We start from the raw sequence: 22,773 nt of genomic DNA on the forward strand, positions 1-22,773 counted from the left end.
ACTCTGTCTGTTGTATGCAGAGTGCTGTCCTGTAGCGGTATTAACTCTGTCTGTTGTCTGCAGAGTGCTGTCCTGTAGTGGTATTAACTCTGTCTATTGTCTGCAGAGTGCTGTCCTGTAGTGGTATTAACTCTGTCTGTTGTCTGCAGAGTGCTGTCCTGTAGTGGTATTAACTCTGTCTGTTGTATGCAGAGTGCTGTACTGTAGCGGTATTAACTCTGTCTGTTGTCTGCAGAGTGCTGTCCTGTAGCGGTATTAACTCTGTCTGTTGTCTGCAGAGTGCTGCCCTGTAGCGGTATTAACTCTGTCTGTTGTCTGCAGAGTGCTGTCCTGTAGCGGTATTAACTCTGTCTGTTGTCTGCAGAGTGCTGTCCTGTAGCGGTATTAACTCTGTCTGTTGTCTGCAGAGTGCTGTCCTGTAGCGGTATTAACTCTGTCTGTTGTCTGCAGAGTGCTTCCCTGTAGCGGTATTAACTCTGTCTGTTGTCTGCAGAGTGCTGTCCTGTAGCGGTATTAACTCTGTCTGTTGTCTGCAGAGTGCTGTCCTGTAGCGGTATTAACCCTGTCTGTTGTCTGCAGAGTGCTGTCCTGTAGCGGTATTAACTCTATCTGTTGTCTGCAGAGTGCTGTCCTGTAGTGGTATTAACTCTGTCTGTTGTCTGCAGAGTGCTTCCCTGTAGTGGTATTAACTCTGTCTGTTGTCTGCAGAGTGCTGTACTGTAGCGGTATTAACTCTGTCTGTTGTCTGCAGAGTGCTGTCCTGTAGCGGTATTAACTCTGTCTGTTGTCTGCAGAGTGCTGTCCTGTAGTGGTATTAACTCTGTCTGTTGTCTGCAGAGTGCTTCCCTGTAGCGGTATTAACTCTGTCTGTTGTCTGCAGAGTGCTGTCCTGTAGCGGTATTAACTCTGTCTGTTGTCTGCAGAGTGCTGTCCTGTAGCGGTATTAACTCTGTCTGTTGTCTGCAGAGTGCTGTCCTGTAGCGGTATTAACTCTGTCTGTTGTCTGCAGGGTGCTGTCCTGTAGCGGTATTAACTCTGTCTGTTGTCTGCAGAGTGCTGTCCTGTAGCGGTATTAACTCTGTCTGTTGTCTGCAGAGTGCTGTCCTGTAGCGGTATTAACTCTGTCTGTTGTCTGCAGGGTGCTGTCCTGTAGTGGTATTAACTCTGTCTGTTGTCTGCAGAGTGCTGTCCTGTAGCGGTATTAACTCTGTCTGTTGTCTGCAGAGTGCTGTCCTGTAGCGGTATTAACTCTATCTGTTGTCTGCAGAGTGCTGTCCTGTAGCGGTATTAACTCTATCTGTTGTCTGCAGAGTGCTGTCCAGTAGCGGTATTAACTCTGTCTGTTGTCTGCAGAGTGCTGTCCTGTAGCGGTATTAACTCTATATGTTGTCTTTCTCAGGTCCTCACTTCGTGGACTATCTTGGTTTCCAGGTCACCCCAGAATGCAACGTGCTGCTGAAGGCCACGGTAAGGTTCTATGACAATAGGGTTCTGTCTATGACGGTAGGGTTCTGTCTATGACGGTAGGGTTCCATATTTCACTGTAAGGTTTGATCTTTGATGGTAATGTTCTATATATGATAAGGATGCATGACGGTGGGTTTTATCTATGATGGTAGGTTTTTATCTATGACGGTAGGTTTTTATCTATGATGGCAAGGTTCTATCTATGACGGTAGGGTTTTATCTATGACGGTAGGTTTTATCTATGACGGTAAGGTTCTATCTATGACGGTAGGTTTTATCTATGACGGTAGGGTTATATCTATGATGGCAGGTTATATCTATGACGGTAGGTTTTATCTGTGACGGTAAGGTTCTATCTGTGACGGTAAGGTTCTATCTATGACGGTAGGTTTCATCTAAGACGGTAGGTTATATCTATGACGGTAGGGTTTTATCTATGACAGTAGGGTTATATCTATGACAGTAGGGTTATATCTATGACAGTAGGGTTTTTATCTATGACGGTAAGGTTCTATCTATGACGGTGGGGTTCCATATTTGACTGTAAGGTTCGATCTATGATGGTAACATTCTATATATGATAAAGATGTATGATGGTAGGGTTATATCTATGACAGTAGGGTTTTATCTATGATGGTAAGGTTCTATCTATGATGGTAGGTTTTATCTATGATGGTAGGGTTATATTTATGACGGTAGGATTCTATCTATGACGGAAGGGCTCCATATTTGACTGTGAGGTTTGATCTATGATGGTAATGTTCTATATATGGTAAGGATGTATGACGGTAGGTTTTATCTATGAAGGTAGACACATTTCAGTTGGACAACTGACTAGGTATCCCCCTTTCCCTTCCCTATGTCAGGTCAAGACCATAGGGTTATATCTATAACAAAGGTTCTATGATGGTAGGTTTTCATCTTTAACAGAAGGACTCTGTCTGTGACGGTTAGGTTGTATCTATGATGGTAGTATTCTATATATTACTGTAAGGTTCTATGACGTAAGGATCTATCTACGATGGTAGGGTTCTATATATTACTGTAGGGTTCTATGACATAAGGATCTATCTACGATGGTAGGGTTCTATATATTACTGTAGGGTTCTATGATGTACGCTTATATCCATGAGGGTAGGGTTCTATCTGTGATTCTACAGTTCTATTTATTTGGTAGGGCTCTATTTATGGCGGTTTCATCATGGTTAGGTTTCATCTATGACTGTAGGTTATAGCTATAGCAGTAAGGTTATATCTATGATGGTTAGGTTTCCTCTATGAAGGTAAGGTTTTACCTTTAGCAGTAAGGTTTTATCTATGATGGTAGTGTTCTATGATGGATCAAGAAGGAAGGGTTGTATCTATGACGATAGACCATTCTGTTATAGATACTATCCTATGATGGTAAGGATCTATAACAGAATGTTTCTATGACTGTATGGTTCTGTCTATGATGGTAAGCTTCTATCTACAGTACCAGTCAAACTTTTGGACACACCTACTCATTCAAGGGTTATGACAATACGTTTTTCTGATGTTAGAACCATACTGTCAAAGATATAACTTTAATATCATAGATATCTCTGCCATCATAGATTGAACCTTATTGTCATAGATAGGGTTATATCTTTGACAGTATGGTTATATCTATGACAATAAGGTTCAATATATGATGGCAGTGTTCTATCTATAATGTTAAGGTTATATCTTTGATGGTAGGTTTCTATCTAAGACAGTACCCTACTGTCATAGATAGAACCTTAACATTATAGATATAACCCTACCATCATAGATATAACATAACAGAAAGGTTATATCTATGATGGTAGGGTTCTATCTATAATGGTTGGACTCGATCTATGATGGTAAGCTTCTATGATGAATCAAGAAGGTAGGATTATATTTATGACAGTGTGGTTCTATGATGGATCAAGACGGCAGGGTTCTATCTAACAGAAAGGTTATACGATGGTAGTGTTTTATCTATGATGTTAGGCTTCTATCTTTGACGGTAATGTTCTATGACGGATCAAGACGGTAGGGCACTGTCTATGACTGAAGGATTCAATTATGGGTTACGATAGGGTTCTATCTATGACAAAGGTTCTATGGCGGGAGGGTTCTACCTTTAACAGAAGGGTTCTGTCTGACTTTTAGGTTCTATCTATGACAGTAGGGTTCTATCTATAATGGTAAGTTTCTATATATGGCAGTAGGTTTTTTAAATTTATGACGGTAGGGTACTATCTATAACGGTACTGATCTATATATTACTGTAAGGTTCTTTGACGGTAAGGATCTATCTTTGATGGTAGGGTTTTATCAATGAAGGAATTAATTATATTAAAACAATATATATATATATATATATATATAAATTATTCTTGCTGGATCTCAGAAAGAGTAACTGCTGCCTTGGCAGGAACTAATGGTGATCCATAATAAACCCCAGGAAGTGTAGCTGCTGCCTTGGCAGGAACTAATGGGGATCCTTAATAAACCCCAGGAAGAGAAGCTGCTGCCTTGGCAGGAACTGAAGGAATCATGCTATTTAGATAGGAGGGTCCATTAAGTCCTCAGTGTGCTGACTGTGTCTCTGTGTCTCTCTCCCTGTAGATAGGAAACATCAGGCCAGAGACAGAGATCAGATGGTACAAAGACGGACTGGAGATTGAAGAGGATGATGCTGATTACAAGAAGATCGAGATGAAGGACGAGGTGTTGATCTTCAACATCGGAAAGGTCAGGAAGTTGCAGTGGGGGAGGGGGGTAGACAGATGGGGAGAAGACCTGGGTCACATACATAATGTCCTCTACTTCCAAACTACTCAAGGTCAGGAAGTTGCAGTGGGGGAGGGGGTTACACAGACAGGGAAGGTGCCTCTGATGTAGCTTTTCCGTATAATGGAACCAATGCGCAAGCTCTACCCGCCCTGCATGCTGGTCAGACTAAAATTAATCACAGCTCAAGTATTTGCCATCCAGTAGGTTATGTCTTTAACCCAGGTCTGATGTTGTGAAGGGTTCAGTTGACTTTTGAAGAGCATTGCTTCTAACCCAGCTATGCTACGCTATACAATATGCTATCAGTCTAACGCCTACCATAACTACTGTATGCTAACGGCTTAAATTTACAGCCTACTATGCTACTATAGTGTCCCTCCCTGACACACATACTCTTACATGATGACAGTTTGCTTATATCATGTCATATCAGACACTCTTACGCTGTCAGTCAGCATACAGTTAGAATAATAGGACTGATGTCTATGGTTGTCACTCTCAGTAGATTAGATGTGAGCATGTGCTGTTTGGTGATGCTTCCAAAAAAAAGCTATTTTATTATGACACTTTCTAATGTCTAAAGCACCCCAACCCACTTCCTGGAGATCTACCATCCTGTGGGTTTTCAGTTCAATCCTCTTCCTGGAGATCTACTGTCCTGTGGGTTTTCAGTTCAACCCTAATTTAACACACCTGATTCTACCAATTAGCTGCTCAACAAGAACTTATCTAGCTGAATCATATACACTAAATTAGGACTGGACTGAAAACCCACAGGACAGTAGATCTCCAGGAACAGGGTTGGACTGAGAACCTACAGGACAGTAGATGAAAACTGTTGTACATATTAAAACTACTATTACAATGGCCAGAAACAAAGACCTTTCTTCTGAAACTTGTCAGTCTATTCTTGTTCTGAGAAATGAAGGCTATTCCATGTGAGAAATTGCCAAGAAATGATCTTGTGCAATGCCGTGTACTACTCCCTTCACAGAACAGCGCAAACTGGAATAGACCAGCTCTAACCAGAATAGAAAGAGGCCCCGATGCACAACTGAGCAAGAGGACAAGTACATTAGTGAGAAACAGACGCCTGACAAGTCCTCAACTGGTAGCTTCATTAAATAGTACCCGCAAAACACCAGTCTCAACGTCAACAGTGAAGAGGCGACTCCGGGATGCTGGCCTTCTAGGCAGAGTTCCTCTGTCCAGTCTCAACGCCAACAGTGAAGAGGCGACTCCGGGATGCTGGCCTTCTAGGCAGAGTTCCTCTGTCCAGTCTCAACGCCAACAGTGAAGAGGCGACTCCGGGATGCTGGCCTTCTAGGCAGAGTTCCTCCTGTCTGTGTTCTTTTGCCCATCTTAATCTTTTATTTTTATTGGCCAGTCTGAGATATGGCTTTTTTTGCCTAGAAGGCCAGCATCCCGGAGTCACCTCTTCACTGTTGGGTACTATTTAATGAAGCTGCCAGTTGAGGACTTGTCAGGCGTCTGTTTCTCAAACTAGACACACAAATGTACTTGTCCTCTTGCTCAGTTGTGCCCCGGGGCCTCCTACTCCTCTTTCTATTTCTCACATGGAATAGCCTTCATTTCTCAGAACAAGAATAGACTGACGAGTTTCAGAAGAAAGTTACTTGTTTCTGGCCATTTGGATCTTGTAATCAAACCCACAAACGCTGATGCTCCAGATACTCAACTATTCTAAAGAAGGCTAGTTTTATTGCTTATTTAAATCAGCACAACAGTTTTCAGCTGTGCTAACATATTTGCAAAAGTGTTTTCTAATGATAATTTTGCCTTTTTAAAACGATAAACTTGGATTAGCTAACACAACGTGCCATTGGAACACAGCAGTGATGGTTGCTGATAATGGGCCTCTGTACGCCAATGTAGATATTCCATTAAAAATCAGCCGTTTCCAGCTACAATAGTCATTTACAACATTAACAAATGTCTACACTGTATTTCTGATCAATTTAATGTTATTGTAAGGACCTTTTTTCTTCTTCTTCTCTTTCAAAAACAAGGACATTTCTAAGTAACCCCAAACTTTTGAATGGTAGTGTACATTTGGGCATTACTTTTGGCCAGAACTATGAGACTGTATAGGGAATAGGGTGTGATTTGGAACAGAACCTCAGATTGCCTCTGTAATTGATGAGGGTTGGTTGAGTGTCTTTCCAGGTCTCTGACTGTCCTACTCTCTGACTCTAACCCTGTTCCAGTTGTCCAAAAAGGATGCAGGTGTGTACGAGGTGAAGCTAAAGGATGCCAGAGGAAAAGACAAGAGCATGTTCAACCTGACTGAAGCAGGTACTGCGACACCTCTACTGTGTTCTAGAACAACCTATGTCATTTATATACTGTGTTCTATTGCAGTGGTGAGAGAAGCACAACTGAATGTCTCACATAACTAGAGTTACTGAAATGAAATCATTCAGATTACTACACCAGGAGTCGGCCTGTAATTTAGCCACAGAGGATCAATAGCTTATTATTTATTTTTTTATGTATTTTTAAATAGCCTAGCTTTGGCTATTATGTGTAGTCCAATCACAGCGTACGACTACAGTTGGGAAAGTGCGGCAAATTTATCAGTGAACAACGTGCAGCCAAAACAGGACTTGTGCAATATTTCTAATACAATCGCAGGAAAACACAGGTTGGAAAGCAAATGGCTCCTGCTGGAAAGAGAAGACTAATCTGTCTGTAGGCTACCAAAATATGTAATCCAAATAGGCCTATTGAGCAAACAACAAGAGATATAGGCTTTTGGCAGAAGCACATCAGCCATTGCCGGTGAGTGAGCTGTGTATCATTGGGTGAGTCAGTGAAACTGGAAAGCTTTGTTAGGACTACAATTTCCTCCTCATATTGTGCAATATGTCTCTCCTCCACACACTTATGCTATCGGTGGATTCAAGACAAGGTCATTTTTATTGATATCAGTTTGTTAGTGTCAAATTAGCCTGTCATTTCAATCATTTGTGCAGTATTAAACAAAATTCAGTCATGTAAAATTATGTAGAATTGTATGAAATGAGTTTATAAAAGGCCACATTTTTCCCGGACCCTAGGCTACGAAACATTTTCCACGTGTGCAACTTCTGAAAGCACCTCTACTTTACTGCTATATTCCAATACGCAAAACCCCAAATAATGCTTTATTAAAGCATGGTCAATCCGGCGTCTACAGTGGCCGTACAGAATTTACTGTGATGCGGTCTCTTGCAGAGGTCAGGGCATTCATATTTCTTGCACTTCGCAGAGGAGAGCTGTTGTGAAGTAAGTTGTTAAGGAAGTGAGTTCGTGTTTATACAGGACCTCCCGCCCCCACCTACTGTCAACCAATCATGTAAATGTGGGGCTATACAGTAAAAAAAAATATAAAAAAAATAAATAACCAAAATAATAAATAAAAGTAACAAATAATTAAATAGCAACAATAAAATAATAATAGGGAGGCTATATACTGGGGCTACCAGTACAGAGTCAATGTGGTAATATGTACATGTAGGTACAGTTATTAAGTTGCATAGAAAATAAATATGCATAAAAAATAACAGAGAGCAGCGGCAGCGTAAAAGAGGGGTGGTGGGGCAATGCAAATTGTCTGGGTGGCCATTTGATTAGATGTTCATTAGAGTCTTATGGCTTGGGGGTAGAAGCCTCTTGGACCTAGACTTGGCGCTCTGGTACCGCTTGGCGTGCGGTAGCAGAGAGAACAGTCTATGACTATGGTGGCTGGAGGGCCATATGTTTCAGAAGCAGTATCGCAAGCGATGATTATTGATGTTTCTAAACGTTAAAACACAGCGTCGGGATTGTAGTTCACATGAGGTAGTCATGGGCAAACTAATGGCTGGAAACTATAGAGAGAGTTTGAGAGCTAGGTACCACTGTGTTCTAGAATACGTCTGTCATGGCTCTCCTGTGTTCTAGAACACCTTTGCCATGGCTTTACTGTGTTCTAGAACACCTTTGCCATGGCTCTACTGTGTTCTAGAACAGCTCGGTCATGTTTCCATTGTGTCTTAGATAACCTCTGTCATGGCTCTACTGTATTCTAGAATACCTATGTATCTCTCCAAGGTCAAACTTTGTCCACTACTGTGACTATTGTTGACGACTAGTAATGACTGTAATCTGTTCCAGGTTACCAAACTGTGCTAAACGAACTGTTCAGGGTGATTGGTGAGTCTCATCATCTACATGTTATTAAACAGATACACTGCATGTGGAACATTGTGTTCTATAAACCGGGTGGTTCGACCCCTCAATGCTGATTGGCTGAAGGCTGTGGTATATCAGATCATATACCATGGGTATGACCCAAAAAATATTTGTATTGTTCTAATTACATTGGTAACCAGTTTATACCACATACCCTTGTTCCTTATTGCTTAAGTATACAATATGATTGAATAATGAACAATTACGTTTATTATCCTATCTGCATTGTCTCCTCCAGCCAACTCATCAACTGAGATCAGTGTGAAGAGTACAGAACATGGTATCGTCCTCTACTCCTTGATCACCTATCACATGGAGGACCTCCAAGTTGGCTGGCTGCACAAGTAAGACTCTGGACGCAATGTCTCCCTACCCTAACCCTACCACAAGGAGGAGCTCGAAGTGGGCAGGCTGTAAAAGACTATCACTGCACTACCTAGTGGCTCCATAGTTCCCTACTGCACTACCTAGTGGCTCCATAGTTCCCTACTCCACTACCTAGTGGCTCCATAGCTCCCTAATCCACTACCTAGTGGCTCCCTACTCCACTACTTAGTGGCTCCATAGTTCCCTACTCCACTACCTAGTGGCTCCATAGCTCCCTACTCCACTACCGAGTGGCTCCATAGCTCCCTAATCCACTACCTAGTGGCTCCATAGCCCCCTACTCCACTACCTAGTGGCTCCATAGCCCCCTACTCCACTACCTAGTGGCTCCATAGCCCCCTACTCCACTACCTATCTCCCTACTCCACTACCTAGTGGCTCCATAGCCCCCAACTCCACTACCTATCTCCCTACTCCACTACCTTGCGGCTCCATAGCCCCCTACTGTACTACCTCGTGGCTCCATAGCTCCCTACTCCACTCCATAGTGGCTCCATAGCTCCCTACTCCACTACCTAGTGGCTCCCTCCCTACTCCACCACCTAGTCAAATCAAATCAAATGTATTTATATAGCCCTTTGTACATCAGCTGATATCTCAAAGTGCCAAGATGTTCAAATGTTCATAAATGACCAGCATGGTCCAATAATAATAAGGCAGAACAGTTGAAACTGGAGCAGCAGCACGGCCAGATGGACTGGGGACAGCAAGGAGTAATCATGTCAGGTAGTCCTGAGGCATGGTCCTAGGGCTCAGGTCCCCCAAGAGAGAGAGAGAGAAAGAGAGAAAGAGAGAATTAGAGAGAGCACACTTAAATTCACACAGGACACCGAATAGGACAGGAGAAGTACTCCAGATATAACAAACTGACCCTAGCCCCCCGACACATAAACTACTGCAGTATAAATACTGGAGGCTGAGACAGGAGGGGTCAGGAGACACTGTGGCCCCATCCGAGGACACCCCCGGACAGGGCCAAACAGGAAGGATATAACCCCACCCACTTTTCCAAAGCACAGCCCCCACACCACTAGAGGGATATCTTCAACCACCAACTTACCATCCTGAAACAATGCGGAGTATAGCCCACAAAGATCTCCGCCACGGCACAACCCAAGGGGGGGAAGCCAAACCAGACAGGATGATCACATCAGTGACTCAACCCACTCAGGTGACGCACCCCTCCCAGGGACGGTATGAGAGAGCCCCAGTAAGCCAGTGACTCAGCCCCTGTAATGGGGTTAGAGGCAGAGAATCCCAGTGGAAAGAGGGGAACCCGCCAGGCAGAGACAGCAAGGGCGGTTCGTTGCTCCAGAGCCTTTCCGTTCACCTTCCCACTCCTGGGCCAGACTACACTCAATCATATGACCCACTGAAGAGATGAGTCTTCAGTAAAGACTTAAAGGTTGAGACCGAGTTTGCGTCTCTGACATGGGTAGGCAGACCGTTCCATAAAAATGGAGCTCTATAGGAGAAAGCCCTGCCTCCAGCTGTTTGTGTAGAAATTCTAGGGACAATTAGGAGGCCTGCGTCTTGTGACCGTAGCGTACGTGTAGGTATGTATGGCAGGACCAAATCAGAGAGATAGGTAGGAGCAAGCCCATGTAATGCTTTGTAGGTTAGCAGTAAAACCTTGAAATCAGCCCTTGCTTTGACAGGAAGCCAGTGTAGGGAGGCTAGCACTGGAGTAATATGATCAAAAATTGTTTGGTTCTAGTCAGGATTCTAGCAGCCGTATTTAGCACTAACTGAAGTTTATTTAGTGCTTTATCCGGGTAGCCGGAAAGTAGAGCATTGCAGTAGTCTAACCTAGAAGTGACAAAAGCATGGATTAATTTTTCTGCCACATTTTTGGACAGAAAGATTCTGATTTTTGCAATGTTACGTAGATGGAAAAAAGCTGTCCTTGAAATGGTCTTGATATGTTCTTCAAAAGAGAGATCAGGGTCCAGAGTAACGCCGAGGTCCTTCACAGTTTTATTTGAGACGACTGTACAACCATTAAGATTAATTGTCAGATTCAACAGAAGATCTCTTTGTTTCTTGGGACCTAGAACAAGCATCTCTGATTTGTCCGAGTTTAAAAGTAGAAAGTTTGCAGCCATCCACTTTCTTATGTCTGAAACACATGCTTCTAGCGAGGGCAATTTTGGGGCTTCACCATGTTTCATTGAAATGTAGAGCTCTGTGTCATCCGCATAGCAGTGAAAGTTAACATTATGTTTTCGAATGACATCCCCAAGAGGTAAAATATATAGTGAAAACAATAGTGGTCCTAAAACGGAACCTTGAGGAACACTGAAATTTACAGTTGATTTGTCAGAGGACAAACCATTCACAGAGACAAACTGATATCTTTCCGACAGATAAGATCTAAACCAGGCCAGAACTGGTCCGTGTAGACCAATTTGGGTTTCCTATCTCTCCAAAAAAATGTGGTGATCGATAGTATCAAAAGCAGCACTAAGGTCTAGGAGCACGAGGACAGATGCAGAGCCTCGGTCTGATGCCATTAAAAGGTCCTTTACCACCTTCCCAAGTGCAGTCTCAGTGCTATGATGGGGTCTAAAACCAGACTGAAGCATTTCGTATACATTGTTTGTCTTCAGGAAGGCAGTGAGTTGCTGCGCAACAGCCTTTTCAAAAAAAATTGAGAGGAATGGAAGATTCGATATAGGCCGATATTTTTTTTTATTTTCTGGGTCAAGGTTTGGCTTTTTCAAGAGAGGCTTTATTACTGCCACTTTTAGTGAGTTTGGTACACATCTGGTGGATAGAGAGCCGTTTATTATGTTCAACATAGGAGGGCCAAGCACAGGAAGCAGCTCTTTCAGTAGTTTAGTTGGAATAGGGTCCAGTATGCAGCTTGAAGGTTTAGAGGCCATGATTATTTTCATCATTGTGTCAAGAGATATAGTACTAAAACACTTGAGCGTCTCTCTTAATCCTAAGTCCTGGATGCTAGTGGCTCCATAGCTCCCTACTCCACTACATAGAGGCTCCATAGCCCCCTACTCCACTACCTAGTGGCTCCAAGGCACAACAGAGGTAGCGCACTATTGAAGAAATATGGTGACATTTCAGAGTCTTAGTGATACCTCCATCTACCTACCTCATGTCTCTGTTCCAGTGATAGCTCCATGTCTACAAATCTATGGATGTATAGAGTTCTCATGTTGACTCAGTGTGTGTGTCTGTCTGTGTATCTGTCTGCAGGGAAGCAAAGATCGCCCACTCTGACAGAGTTCAGTGTGGAGTGACCGGGGAGCAGCTGTGGCTCAAGGTGAATGAGCCCACAGAGAAAGATAAGGGCAAATACACAATAAATATCTGTGACGGCAAGGACGGGGTTAAGAGGTTCTGTGACCTGTCTGGACAAGGTGAGGAACTGACACACACACACACACACACACACACACACACACACACACACACACACACACACACACACACACACACACACACACACACACACACACACACACACACACACACACACACACACACACACACACACGTACAGAAACAAATTGATTGAGGAAGGAGGTTTCATCATCACATCCCCAGTCTGCTGTGTCTGACCTGTCAACCTTTTCAAGTATCTAGTGCGGGCAACTTTAATGGTGGTGGGGGCCACAAAACATAGGAATTCATCATGAGGGGCCGCAGTGGCCCACGATTCTGTGTACCCACATCCATACCTTCATCCCACCCACATAAACCCACATCTAAACACACATCCATACCCACATCTAAACCCACAGCCGTACCCACATCATACCCACATCATACCCACATCTAAACCTACATCCGTACCCACATCTAAACCCACATCCAAACCCACATCCAAACGCACATCCGTACCCCCACCAAACCCACATCCGTACCCACATCTAAACCTACATCCGTACCCACATCTAAACCCACATCCATACCCACATCCGTTCCCACATCTAAACCCACATCTAAACCCACAACCGTACCCACATCCAAACTCACATCCGTACCCACATCTAAACCCACATCCGTACCCACATATAAACCCACATCCGTACCCACATCCAAACCCACATCTAAACCCACATCCGTACCCACATCCATACCCACATCCGTACCCACATCTAAACCTACATCCGTACCCACATCTATACCCACATCCATACCCACATATGAAGTTAGAGCCAGCGCAAGCATTTTGGGAGCCCTAAGTGACATATTGTTGGGCGACCCCGCCACTTTGCGAGCAAAACATTTTAGCGACCCCTCTCTTGACAGCAGAGCCATATTATTGGTGTGGATCGCTGGTTTCGTGGAAATCAAATGTATTTATAAATCCCCTTTTACAACATCAGATGTCACAAAGTCCTGTACAGAAACCCAGCCGAAAACCCCAAATAGCAAGCAATGCAGATGTAGAAGCACGGTGGCTAGGAAAAACTCCCTAGAAAGGCAGGAACCTAGGAATAATCCTAGAGAGGAACCAGGCTATCAAATCAAAATCAAATCAAATGTATTTATGTAGCCCTTCGTACATCAGCTGATATCTCAAAGTGCTGTACAGAAACCCAGCCTAAAACCCCAAACAGCAAGCAATGCAGGTGTAGAAGCACGGTGGCTAGGAAAAACTCCCTAGAAAGGCAAAAACCTAGGAAGAAACCTAGAGAGGAACCAGGCTATGTGGGGTGGCCAGTCCTCTTCTGGCTGTGCCGGGTGGAGATTATAACAGAACATGGCCAAGATGTTCAAATGTTCATAAATGACCAGCATGGTCCAATAATAATAAGGCAGAACAGTTGAAACTGGAGCAGCAGCACGGCCAGGTGGACTGGGGACAGCAAGGAGTAATCATGTCAGGTAGTCCTGAGGCATGGTCCTAGGGCTCAGGTCCTCCGAGAGAGAGAAAGAAAGAGAGAAAGAGAGAATTAGAGAGAGCACACTTAAATTCACACAGGACACCGAATAGGACAGGAGAAGTACTCCAGATATAACAAACTGACCCTAGCCCCCCGACACATTAACTACTGCAGCATAAATACTGGAGGCTGAGACAGGAGGGGTCAGGAGACACTGTGGCCCCATCCGAGGACACCCCCGGACAGGGCCAAACAGGAAGGATATAACCCCACCCACTTTTCCAAAGCACAGCCCCCTCACCACTAGAGGGATATCAACAGACCACCAACTTACTACCCTGAGACAAGGCTTAGTATAGCCCACAAAGATTTCCTCCACCGCACAAGCCAGAGGGGGCGCAAAACTGGACAGGAAGATCGTCTGACTCAACCCACTCAAGTGACTCACCCCTCCTAGGAACGGCATGGAAGAGCACTAGTAAGCCAGTGACTCAGCCCCCGTATTAGGGTCAGAGGCAGAGAATCCCAGTGGAGAGAGGAGAGCTGGCCAGGCAGAGACAGCAAGGGCAGTTCGTTGCTCCAGTGCCCTAGCAGGAAGCCAATGTAGAGAGGCTAGCACTGGAGTAATATGATCAAATATTTTTGGTTCTAGTCAAGATTCTAGCAGCCGTGTTTAGCACTAACTGAAGTTTATTTAGCACTTTATCCGGGTAGCCGGAGAGTACAGAATTGCAGTAGTCTAATATAGTTTTTTGGGACCTAGAACTAGCATCTCTGTTTTGTCTGAGTTTAAAAGTAAAACATTTTCTGCCAATATACTTCCTTATGTCCGAAACACAGACTTCCAGGGCAGGTAATTTTGCGGCTTCACCATGTTTAATCAATGTCCGCATAGCAGTGAAAGTTGACATTGTGTTTCCGAATGACATCACCAAGAGGTAGAATATATAGTGAAAACTATAGTGGTCCTAAAACGGAACCTTGAGGAATGCCGAAACGTACAATTGATTTGTCAGAGGACAAACCATCCACAGAGACAAACTGATATCTTTCCGACAGATAAGCTCTAAATCAGGCCAGAACTTGTCAGTGTAGACCTATTACGGTTTCCTATCTCTCCAAAAGAATGTGGCGATCGATGGTGTGAAAAGCAGCACTAAGGTCTAGAATCAGGACAGATGCAGAGCCTTGGTCTGACGCCATTAAAAGGTAATTTACCACCTTCATGAGTGCAGTCTCAGTGCTGTGATGGGGTCTAAAACCAGACTGAAGCATTTCGTATACATTGTTTGTCTTCAGTAAGGCAGTAAGTTGCTTTGCAACAGCTTTTTCTTAATGGAATGGGAGATTCGATAATGGCCAATAGTTTGTTTTACATTTTCCGGGTCAAGGTTTGGCTTTTTCAAGAGAAGCTTTATTACTGCCACTTTTAGTAATTTTGGTACACAACCAGAGGATAAGGAGCCATTTATTATGTTCAACATAGGAGGGCCAAGCACAGGAAGCAGTTCTTTCAATAATATAGTTGGAATAGGGTCCAGTATGAAGCTTGAGGGTTTAGAGGCCATGACTATTTTTAATGAATGTGTCAAGAGATAAAGGATTAAAAACTTGAGTGTCTCTATTGACCCTAGGTCCTCAGGACAACGGAGCTTTGGAGAAATGTACCTATTCAAAGTGGAATCCGTAATTTGCTCTCTAATGATCATCTTTTTCATCGAAGAAGTTCATTAATTTATCACTGCTGAAGTGAAACCTATTCTCTCTTGTTGAATGAGTTAGAGCCCTGTCTATGTTCATAGATAAGATGAGAGCACCCCTCCAGCTAGGATGGAGTCCGTCACTCCTCAGCAGGCCAGGCTTGGTCCTGTTTGTGGGTGAGTCCCAGAAGGAGGGACAATTATCTACAAATTCTATATTTTGGGAGGGGCAGAAAACAGTTTTCAACCAGCAATTGAGTTGTGAGACTCTGCTGTAGAGCTCATCACTCCCCCTGACTGGGAGGGGGCCAGAGACAATTTCTCGATGCCGACTTCTTTCTAGCTGATTTACACGCTGAAGCTATGTGCTTGGTGATCTCTGACTGTTTCATCCTAACATCGTTGGTGCCGACGTGGATAACAATATCCCTATACTCTCTACACTCACCAGTTTTAGCTTTAGCCAGCACCATCTTCAGATTAGCCTTAACGTCGTTAGCCCTGCCCCCTGGTAAACAGTGTACTATCGCTGGTTGATTCTTTTTAAGTCTAATACTGTGGGTAATGGAGTCACCAATGATTAGGGTTTTCAATTTGTCAGAGCCAATGGTGGGAAGCTTTGGCGGCTCAGACCCTGTAACGGGTGGCGGAGACACCTGAGAAGGCTCAGTCTCTGACCCCGACTCGTTGCTTAACGGCGAGAACCGGTTTAAAGTTTCTGTCGGTTGAATGAGCGACACTGCTTAAGTATGCCAACAGCATTTCTTTCCAGAAGCCTTGAGAAGATTGTCCGGCTGTGGGGACCGTGCGAGGGGATTTATACTGCTATCTGTACTTACTGGTGGCACAGATGCTGTTTCATCCTTTCCTACACTTAAATGTCCCTCGCCTAGTGATTGCATCTGAAGCTGTGCAGGCAACACATCTAAGCCAATAGTTCTCCTGTATATTATGGATACAGCGACTTCATAGGGTTAATATTAATAATATTGACACTATGCTTTTTCGGCTGGTGGAGGTCCTGTCGAACCCAGTGTGAAAAAGTTAAATAAAAAGGTAAATATGTTAAATGCAGAGTTTTGATTAAACGGTTATTAAAAGTAAAAACCAAAATGTTTGGCAGGTAGCCAAGTTGCAACAAACAGCACAGAGACAAGTCCGGAAGTTGTAATCAACCCCAGAGTAATGAGTACAACAGACTCCTGTAAACAGATTGCTCTGAATGCCATTATTTCAGCCCAGGATATGATAACTGTCTCCCAAGCTGACATTCGCATGCTGCTTCTTTCATCTGAAGGCTGAACGCTGGGTTTAAGTGCTGTTTAGCAGCTGGTCACTAATGAGTTGTTTGTCATTGCAGCCTGGGAGGAAGCCTTCGTAGAGTTCCAGAGGCTGAAGTAAGTTCAATAACTCTACACCAGACTTTTAGCTCTCTCATTATGAAGTGTGGAACTCTTGTTCTGCCAGACAGACGGAAACAGTGGATGTAGTTGTTGTTATTCCTGACCCTGTGTCTGTCTCGCTGTCTGTCTTCCTCAGGGCTGCTGCCATTGCAGAGAGAAGTGAGTGGCTATTTATATTCTCCAATATTATGAAACATCTTCTCTGCTCTCTTCCTGCTCTGGGCTGGAGGGAGGAGGCTCTGAATGGCACACTGTGTGCCCTTGCCTGTTAACATTGATCATCTTGTATTGCAGACCGTGCCCGGGTTGTGGGAGGTCTGCCAGATGTGGTCACTATCCAGGAGGGCAAGGTAACAAGGATCTCTCAAAGGGCTTTATTGGCATGGGAACCATGTGTTTACATTGCCAAAGCAAGTCTCTCTCTAGCGCTCTCACTTCCCACATCTCTCTCTCCCTCTGTCTCTCACACTCACTATTGCTCTCTCTCTCACGTTCACTCTCACTTCCCACTTCTCTCTCTCTCTCTCTTTCTCTCACACTCACTATCGCTCTCTGTCTCTCATGCTTGCTCTCACTTCCCACATCTGTCTCCCTCTTTCTCTCACAATCACTATCGCTCTCTGTCTCTCACGCTGGCTCTCACTTCCCACATATCTCTCTCTCACACTCACCATCTCTCTCTCACACTCACTATCGCTCTCTGTCTTTCACGCTTGCTCTCACTTCCCACTTCTTCCCTCCGTGTCTGTATGTGAATATGTTTCTTAGGGAACTGTGTTTAATATTGTGCTGACATCATGCCTCCCCACTTCTCCAGTCTCTGAACCTGACAGGCAACGTGTGGGGTGACCCGGCACCCGAGGTCACCTGGATGAAGAACGACAGAGAGCTGGTGTCTGACGAACGCTACGCCCTCAAGTTTGAACATGGCAAGTTCGCCAGCATCACCATCGCGGCGGTAACCACGACCGACTCAGGGAAGTACGCACTCCTGGTGAAGAACAAGTATGGAACTGAGGCAGGAGAGTTCACTGTGTCCGTCTACATCCCAGAGGAAGAGAAGAAGAAAGAGTAGATGGGTTGGAGGGATGGAGTTGGAATGGGAGGAATAGTTATAATAGGCTGAAGGATGACAGGGCGATCTCCAAAGCTCTTTACCCCAGTGCATGATGGTAAACAGAGAACAGGAGATAAAGATTTGTTGCGGAGAGGTCTTGGTGTGTATTCTTCCAGTGCACCATGTCTATACTGATGTGTTGAATCTAAATGATGAACCTGGAAAGAATCATGGATTGCTCTCCATCTGTCTCTGTCAGCACTGGGTTAAACAGCTGGGAGTTTCACCCTTCAGAAGGATAATAGTGTCATACTCTACTGTTGTTGTTGCTTGGTTTGTCGTCTGTGTTTGTAGATGTAAGGATGTTTGGTCCAACCAGGAGATGGTTGACTTCTCTGTCTGCTGCTTTCAGCTGTTACTTTCTTACCTGCTACAACATTACTGTGGGTTAAACTTTAGAAATACATTGTACTAAAATTTGAACTCTGACTGGAACTTGCCAAAATGTAGAAGTGTTAGACAACCACAACATATTACAGCAGAGGTCAGAGGTTAGAGATCAGAGGAGACTGGAGGGTTGAGGAAGTAAAGGCCCAGCAGGCAGTATGTGTAGGCATCCCAAATGGCCCCCTATACCCCAAGGGCCCTGGTCAAGTAGTGCACTGTATAGGGGACGCCTTCTCATTGTGTTTCTGTATAGCCCTGTGTCTTTAGTGTGTTTATGTGAGCCGAGCCTGAAACTGGTTCTGTCTGTCTGACACACAGCATCAGGCCTGGACACATAACACACTGACGCGTGCGCACACACACACACACACACACACACACACACACACACACACACACACACACACACACACACACACACACACACACACACACACACACACACACACACACACACACACACACACACACACACAAAAGCTTACTTCTGGGGGCATTTACTCCCAGTTTGTCCATAGAATCAGATTTGTATAGGCTGACATGACACTACATTGTGTTCTGACATGACACTATACAATATGCATTGTGTTCTGACATGACACTGAAGGAAGGCAAAGTAGGAAGCTAAAGGTGACAGAATGATGTCAAAGATCGCTGTGAGAGCTACCTTATAAAAGGTGTTTTGTGTTCATTGAAAATAATAACCTACTGTCCTCCTCATGACCCTTGTCCCTGTGTTAATAAAGGATCTTACTCACTGTCTCTCCTCATCTTCATACAATAGTCAATGGATGTTAGTATTGATTCTATCTACTACTGTAGCCAAGTCCACTAAGGACAGAACTGTCTGTTTGTCTAGCATAATAAGCAGGATGTTTTCATGTTATGAATGTGAGGCAACGGAGAGCGACTGACCCTGCTCATTGAAACCACTAAGTTCAAGGCCGACGGCGGCACTGCTGGCATTGTTTACAGAAATAGGATCCCAATTATAGTGAATGGAAAGATGGCGATCTTCATGGTCAGTCTTCGTGTAAATAAAATAAAATGTCTTGAAGACAATCTTGGTACCAATAAGACACCAGGGGCCTCATTCATGAAAATGTTCCTAGATTTATACTTGAACTTAGTTGTAAGATAATTTCCGATGTTGTGCTTACGTTCGATTCATAAAAGATACTGAGCAGAAAAAAACCTACGAAGCCCATTTGTAACTTATGCACCTGTGATCTATAAATCTAAAATTAACTTAAAATTGATGGCACCTGCCCTTCAGCAGTCTGATGGTACTCTCCACAACCGACCTTGTTCTGCTGTGTGCCAAATTGCAACGCATTTCCTCTGCTGTTCGGGGATAGGAAGTGAGAAGCCATGTTTTCAGTGGCCCAGTCACCTAATAGGGTAGAACTGTTGTGTTACATTATTTTGCACGGTTAATATTAATATGATATACTTTTTTTTTAAAGAACTCACAGAAAAGCCACCGCCTCCACTCTCACCAGCTTCTAGACGCAGGCCTACTCTGCTGTGGCGCAGAATGAATGAGCCGTGCCGAGACCCTGGCCACTTCCAGCATACATTGAGTAGTTGCATACGGGCATCGCAGATGAACATTCAATGAATGGAAATTCTTCCTGTTAACATTTATATGTTCATCTACAGATGGTGCGCGTAAGGCAATATGCGTGCAGTCAACTGCACCTATGACCCCTGGGAAATTAAATGAGTGGACAAACTCGGGCTTTGATGCACGCCTGTTCATGGGCTGTAAATGGGAAACTAATGTATCTCGTGGACAATACGTAGAATCGCTTCGATCACTTGTGGCAGGATGAGGCTGAATGATGGCTGTGATATACCCGACCTGTCACTCATTTCCCTCTGGAATGTCTCAGTAGCGAGGAATCCCAGTGTCACGATCGTTTAGAGATCGATTGGACCAAGGTGTAGCGGGGTAGGCGTACATTTTATTTAAATGACACCGAAAAAACAACAAAATACAAAACGAACTTAAAGCTACATGCAGTGCAGAAAGCAATTACACACAAACAAGATCCCACAAACTAAAGGTGGAAAAAAGGATGCCTAAGTATGATAGATAGTTGCCTCTGATTGGGAACCATACCCGGCCAACAAAGAAATAGAAAAACTAGAATGCCCACCCAAATCACACCCCGACCTAACCAAATAGAGAAATAAAAAGGCTCTCTAAGGTCAGGGCGTGACACCCAGAGTGAACAGTACTTGGACAGATACCGGTATGTCATGATTACAGCGTGTCTTCCTTTCCAGATAAGGGGATAAATCTGAGCACAAATCTAACAGAAGATTTCTTGGGATAGCGATTTATAAGCCATGGATCATAAAAGCAATTAACTGAAAACTCTCCCTTCTAAAAGCTTTTTCAAAAAGGTTTTCAATGTCTTCCAATAAAACAAGAACAGTCATGGTTATTTTTTTCTAATTTGACACTATTTATAGAACATCACATCCTGTTTTTAATTCAAAACACCTTGCGTCTGGCAATTAATTCCTCACACCTTTAATTGATCATTTCTAATAAATTGTTCATAAAGCTAATGCAACGGTCACCACTGGCTTGGACGCTTATGCGTCCCAAACTGCAAAACCACTACATTACCAGCAAGAAAATCACTTACGTCAAGTCTAGACTTTGCATAGAGATAAGATAATTTCCACGTCAAAGTAAGGTTTTATAAATACCTACTTGTGTAATTTTCTGCATAAGTCAAAAAGATCAAAGTTAATCATAAGTCCCGTTTTATAAATGAGGCCCCAGATGTACTGTATGAACCAATTATTTGAAAATCGCACACAGAAGAAGTAAGTATAAATGTGTTGCTAATGGCAGCCTGCAGTACCCTGGTCGGCCTTCAACTTGAGACACTCAATGAGAGAGGGCAGCACTGAGCTAGCCTGCAACATCACTTCATGGAGTAGCTCAATTGGGGCATGCTATGTCTCCATGAGACGCCACCTTAAAGATAGAGTCTGGGATCTTAAAACTTCTTAGGGATAGGGGGCAGTATTTGGATGACTGAGGTGCCCAGAGTAAACTGCCTGCTACTCAGGCCCAGAAGCCAGGATATGCATATGATTGGTAGTATTGGATAGAAAACACTCTAAAGTTTCTAAAACTGTTAAAATAATATCTGTGAGTATAACAAAACTGATATGGCAGGCGGAAACCCGAGGAGAATCCATCCAGAAAATGTTTTTTTTTTGAGCTCACCACTCATTGAAATGGCTGTCTATGGGAAAATCAATGGAATAGCTCCGAGATTGCAGTTCCTAGGGCTTCTATTAGATGTCAATTGTTTTTAGAAAGTGTTTCAGGCTTGTTTTTTGACAAAATAATTTGTAGTTTTTCTAGGTGACTCATTTGGACTGTAGTCGGCGCGCGTGGATGAGGGCGCGCACTTCGTTATTTATCTCTGGTAACGAAGATACAATTTAAGACTGAGAATAGTATCGTTTATTTACATATTAGGGTACCTAAGGATTCATAAGAAACGTTGTTTGACTTGTTTGGACTAATTGTATTTGTAACTTTTGCGATTCATTTGAACGAGGGAAACCGGTAGATTACTGAATCAAGCGTGCCAACTAAACTGGATTTTTTTGGGATATAAACATCGAACAAAACGACCATTTGTTATGTAGCTGGGACCTGGAACGATGTAAGACACTTGTATTTTCATGAATGTTTAATATTACCAATTTTGAATTTTGCGCTCTTCAATTTCACCGGATGTTGTCGAGGTGGGTCACTAGCGGCACGCCTAGCCCAAAGAGGTTTTTAAGCAAATTCATATCTATGATACTAATTAGATTCGTAACATATCATATGAACTGCACAACTACAACAAAATACATCAAATCAAATGTTGTTGGCCACATACACATGGTTAGCAGATGTTATTGACCACATACACATGGTTAGCAGATGTTATTGACCACATACACATGGTTAGCAGATGTTATTGACCACATACACATGGTTAGCAGATGTTATTGGCCACATACACATGGTTAGCAGATGTTATTGACCACATACACATGGTTAGCAGATGTTATTGGCCACAGACACATGGTTAGCAGATGTTATTGGCCACATACACATGGTCAGCAGATGTTATTGGCCACATACACATGGTCAGCAGATGTTATTGGCCACATACACATGGTCAGCAGATGTTATTGGCCACAGACACATGGTCAGCAGATGTTATTGGCCACATACACATGGTCAGCAGATGTTATTGGCCACATACACATGGTCAGCAGATGTTATTGGCCACATACACATGGCCAGCAGATGTTATTGGCCACATACACATGGTCAGCAGATGTTATTGGCCACATACACATGGTCAGCAGATGTTATTGGCCACATACACATGGTCAGCAGATGTTAT

The 22,773-nt window shown here is 43.6% G+C and overlaps 1 protein-coding gene across 1 annotated transcript in view; it reads left to right on the forward strand.

Annotated features, from left to right (window-relative positions):
• Window positions 1-19,096, forward strand: part of LOC109875734 (M-protein, striated muscle) — an 82,045-nt gene extending 62,949 nt beyond the window's left edge. The window contains 10 exon segments of the mRNA XM_074933794.1: window positions 1,400-1,467; window positions 4,084-4,209; window positions 6,480-6,567; window positions 8,410-8,448; window positions 8,726-8,831; window positions 12,091-12,254; window positions 16,788-16,824; window positions 16,967-16,989; window positions 17,125-17,180; window positions 17,648-19,096. Of these exon segments, the coding sequence (XP_074789895.1) occupies window positions 1,400-1,467; window positions 4,084-4,209; window positions 6,480-6,567; window positions 8,410-8,448; window positions 8,726-8,831; window positions 12,091-12,254; window positions 16,788-16,824; window positions 16,967-16,989; window positions 17,125-17,180; window positions 17,648-17,905 (965 nt within the window). The 3' untranslated portion in view covers window positions 17,906-19,096.
• The last annotated feature ends 3,677 nt before the right edge of the window (window positions 19,097-22,773 follow it).

This window comes from Oncorhynchus kisutch, linkage group LG27 (genome assembly GCF_002021735.2).
Source record: "Oncorhynchus kisutch isolate 150728-3 linkage group LG27, Okis_V2, whole genome shotgun sequence".
Classification (NCBI taxonomy): Eukaryota; Metazoa; Chordata; class Actinopteri; order Salmoniformes; family Salmonidae; genus Oncorhynchus; species Oncorhynchus kisutch.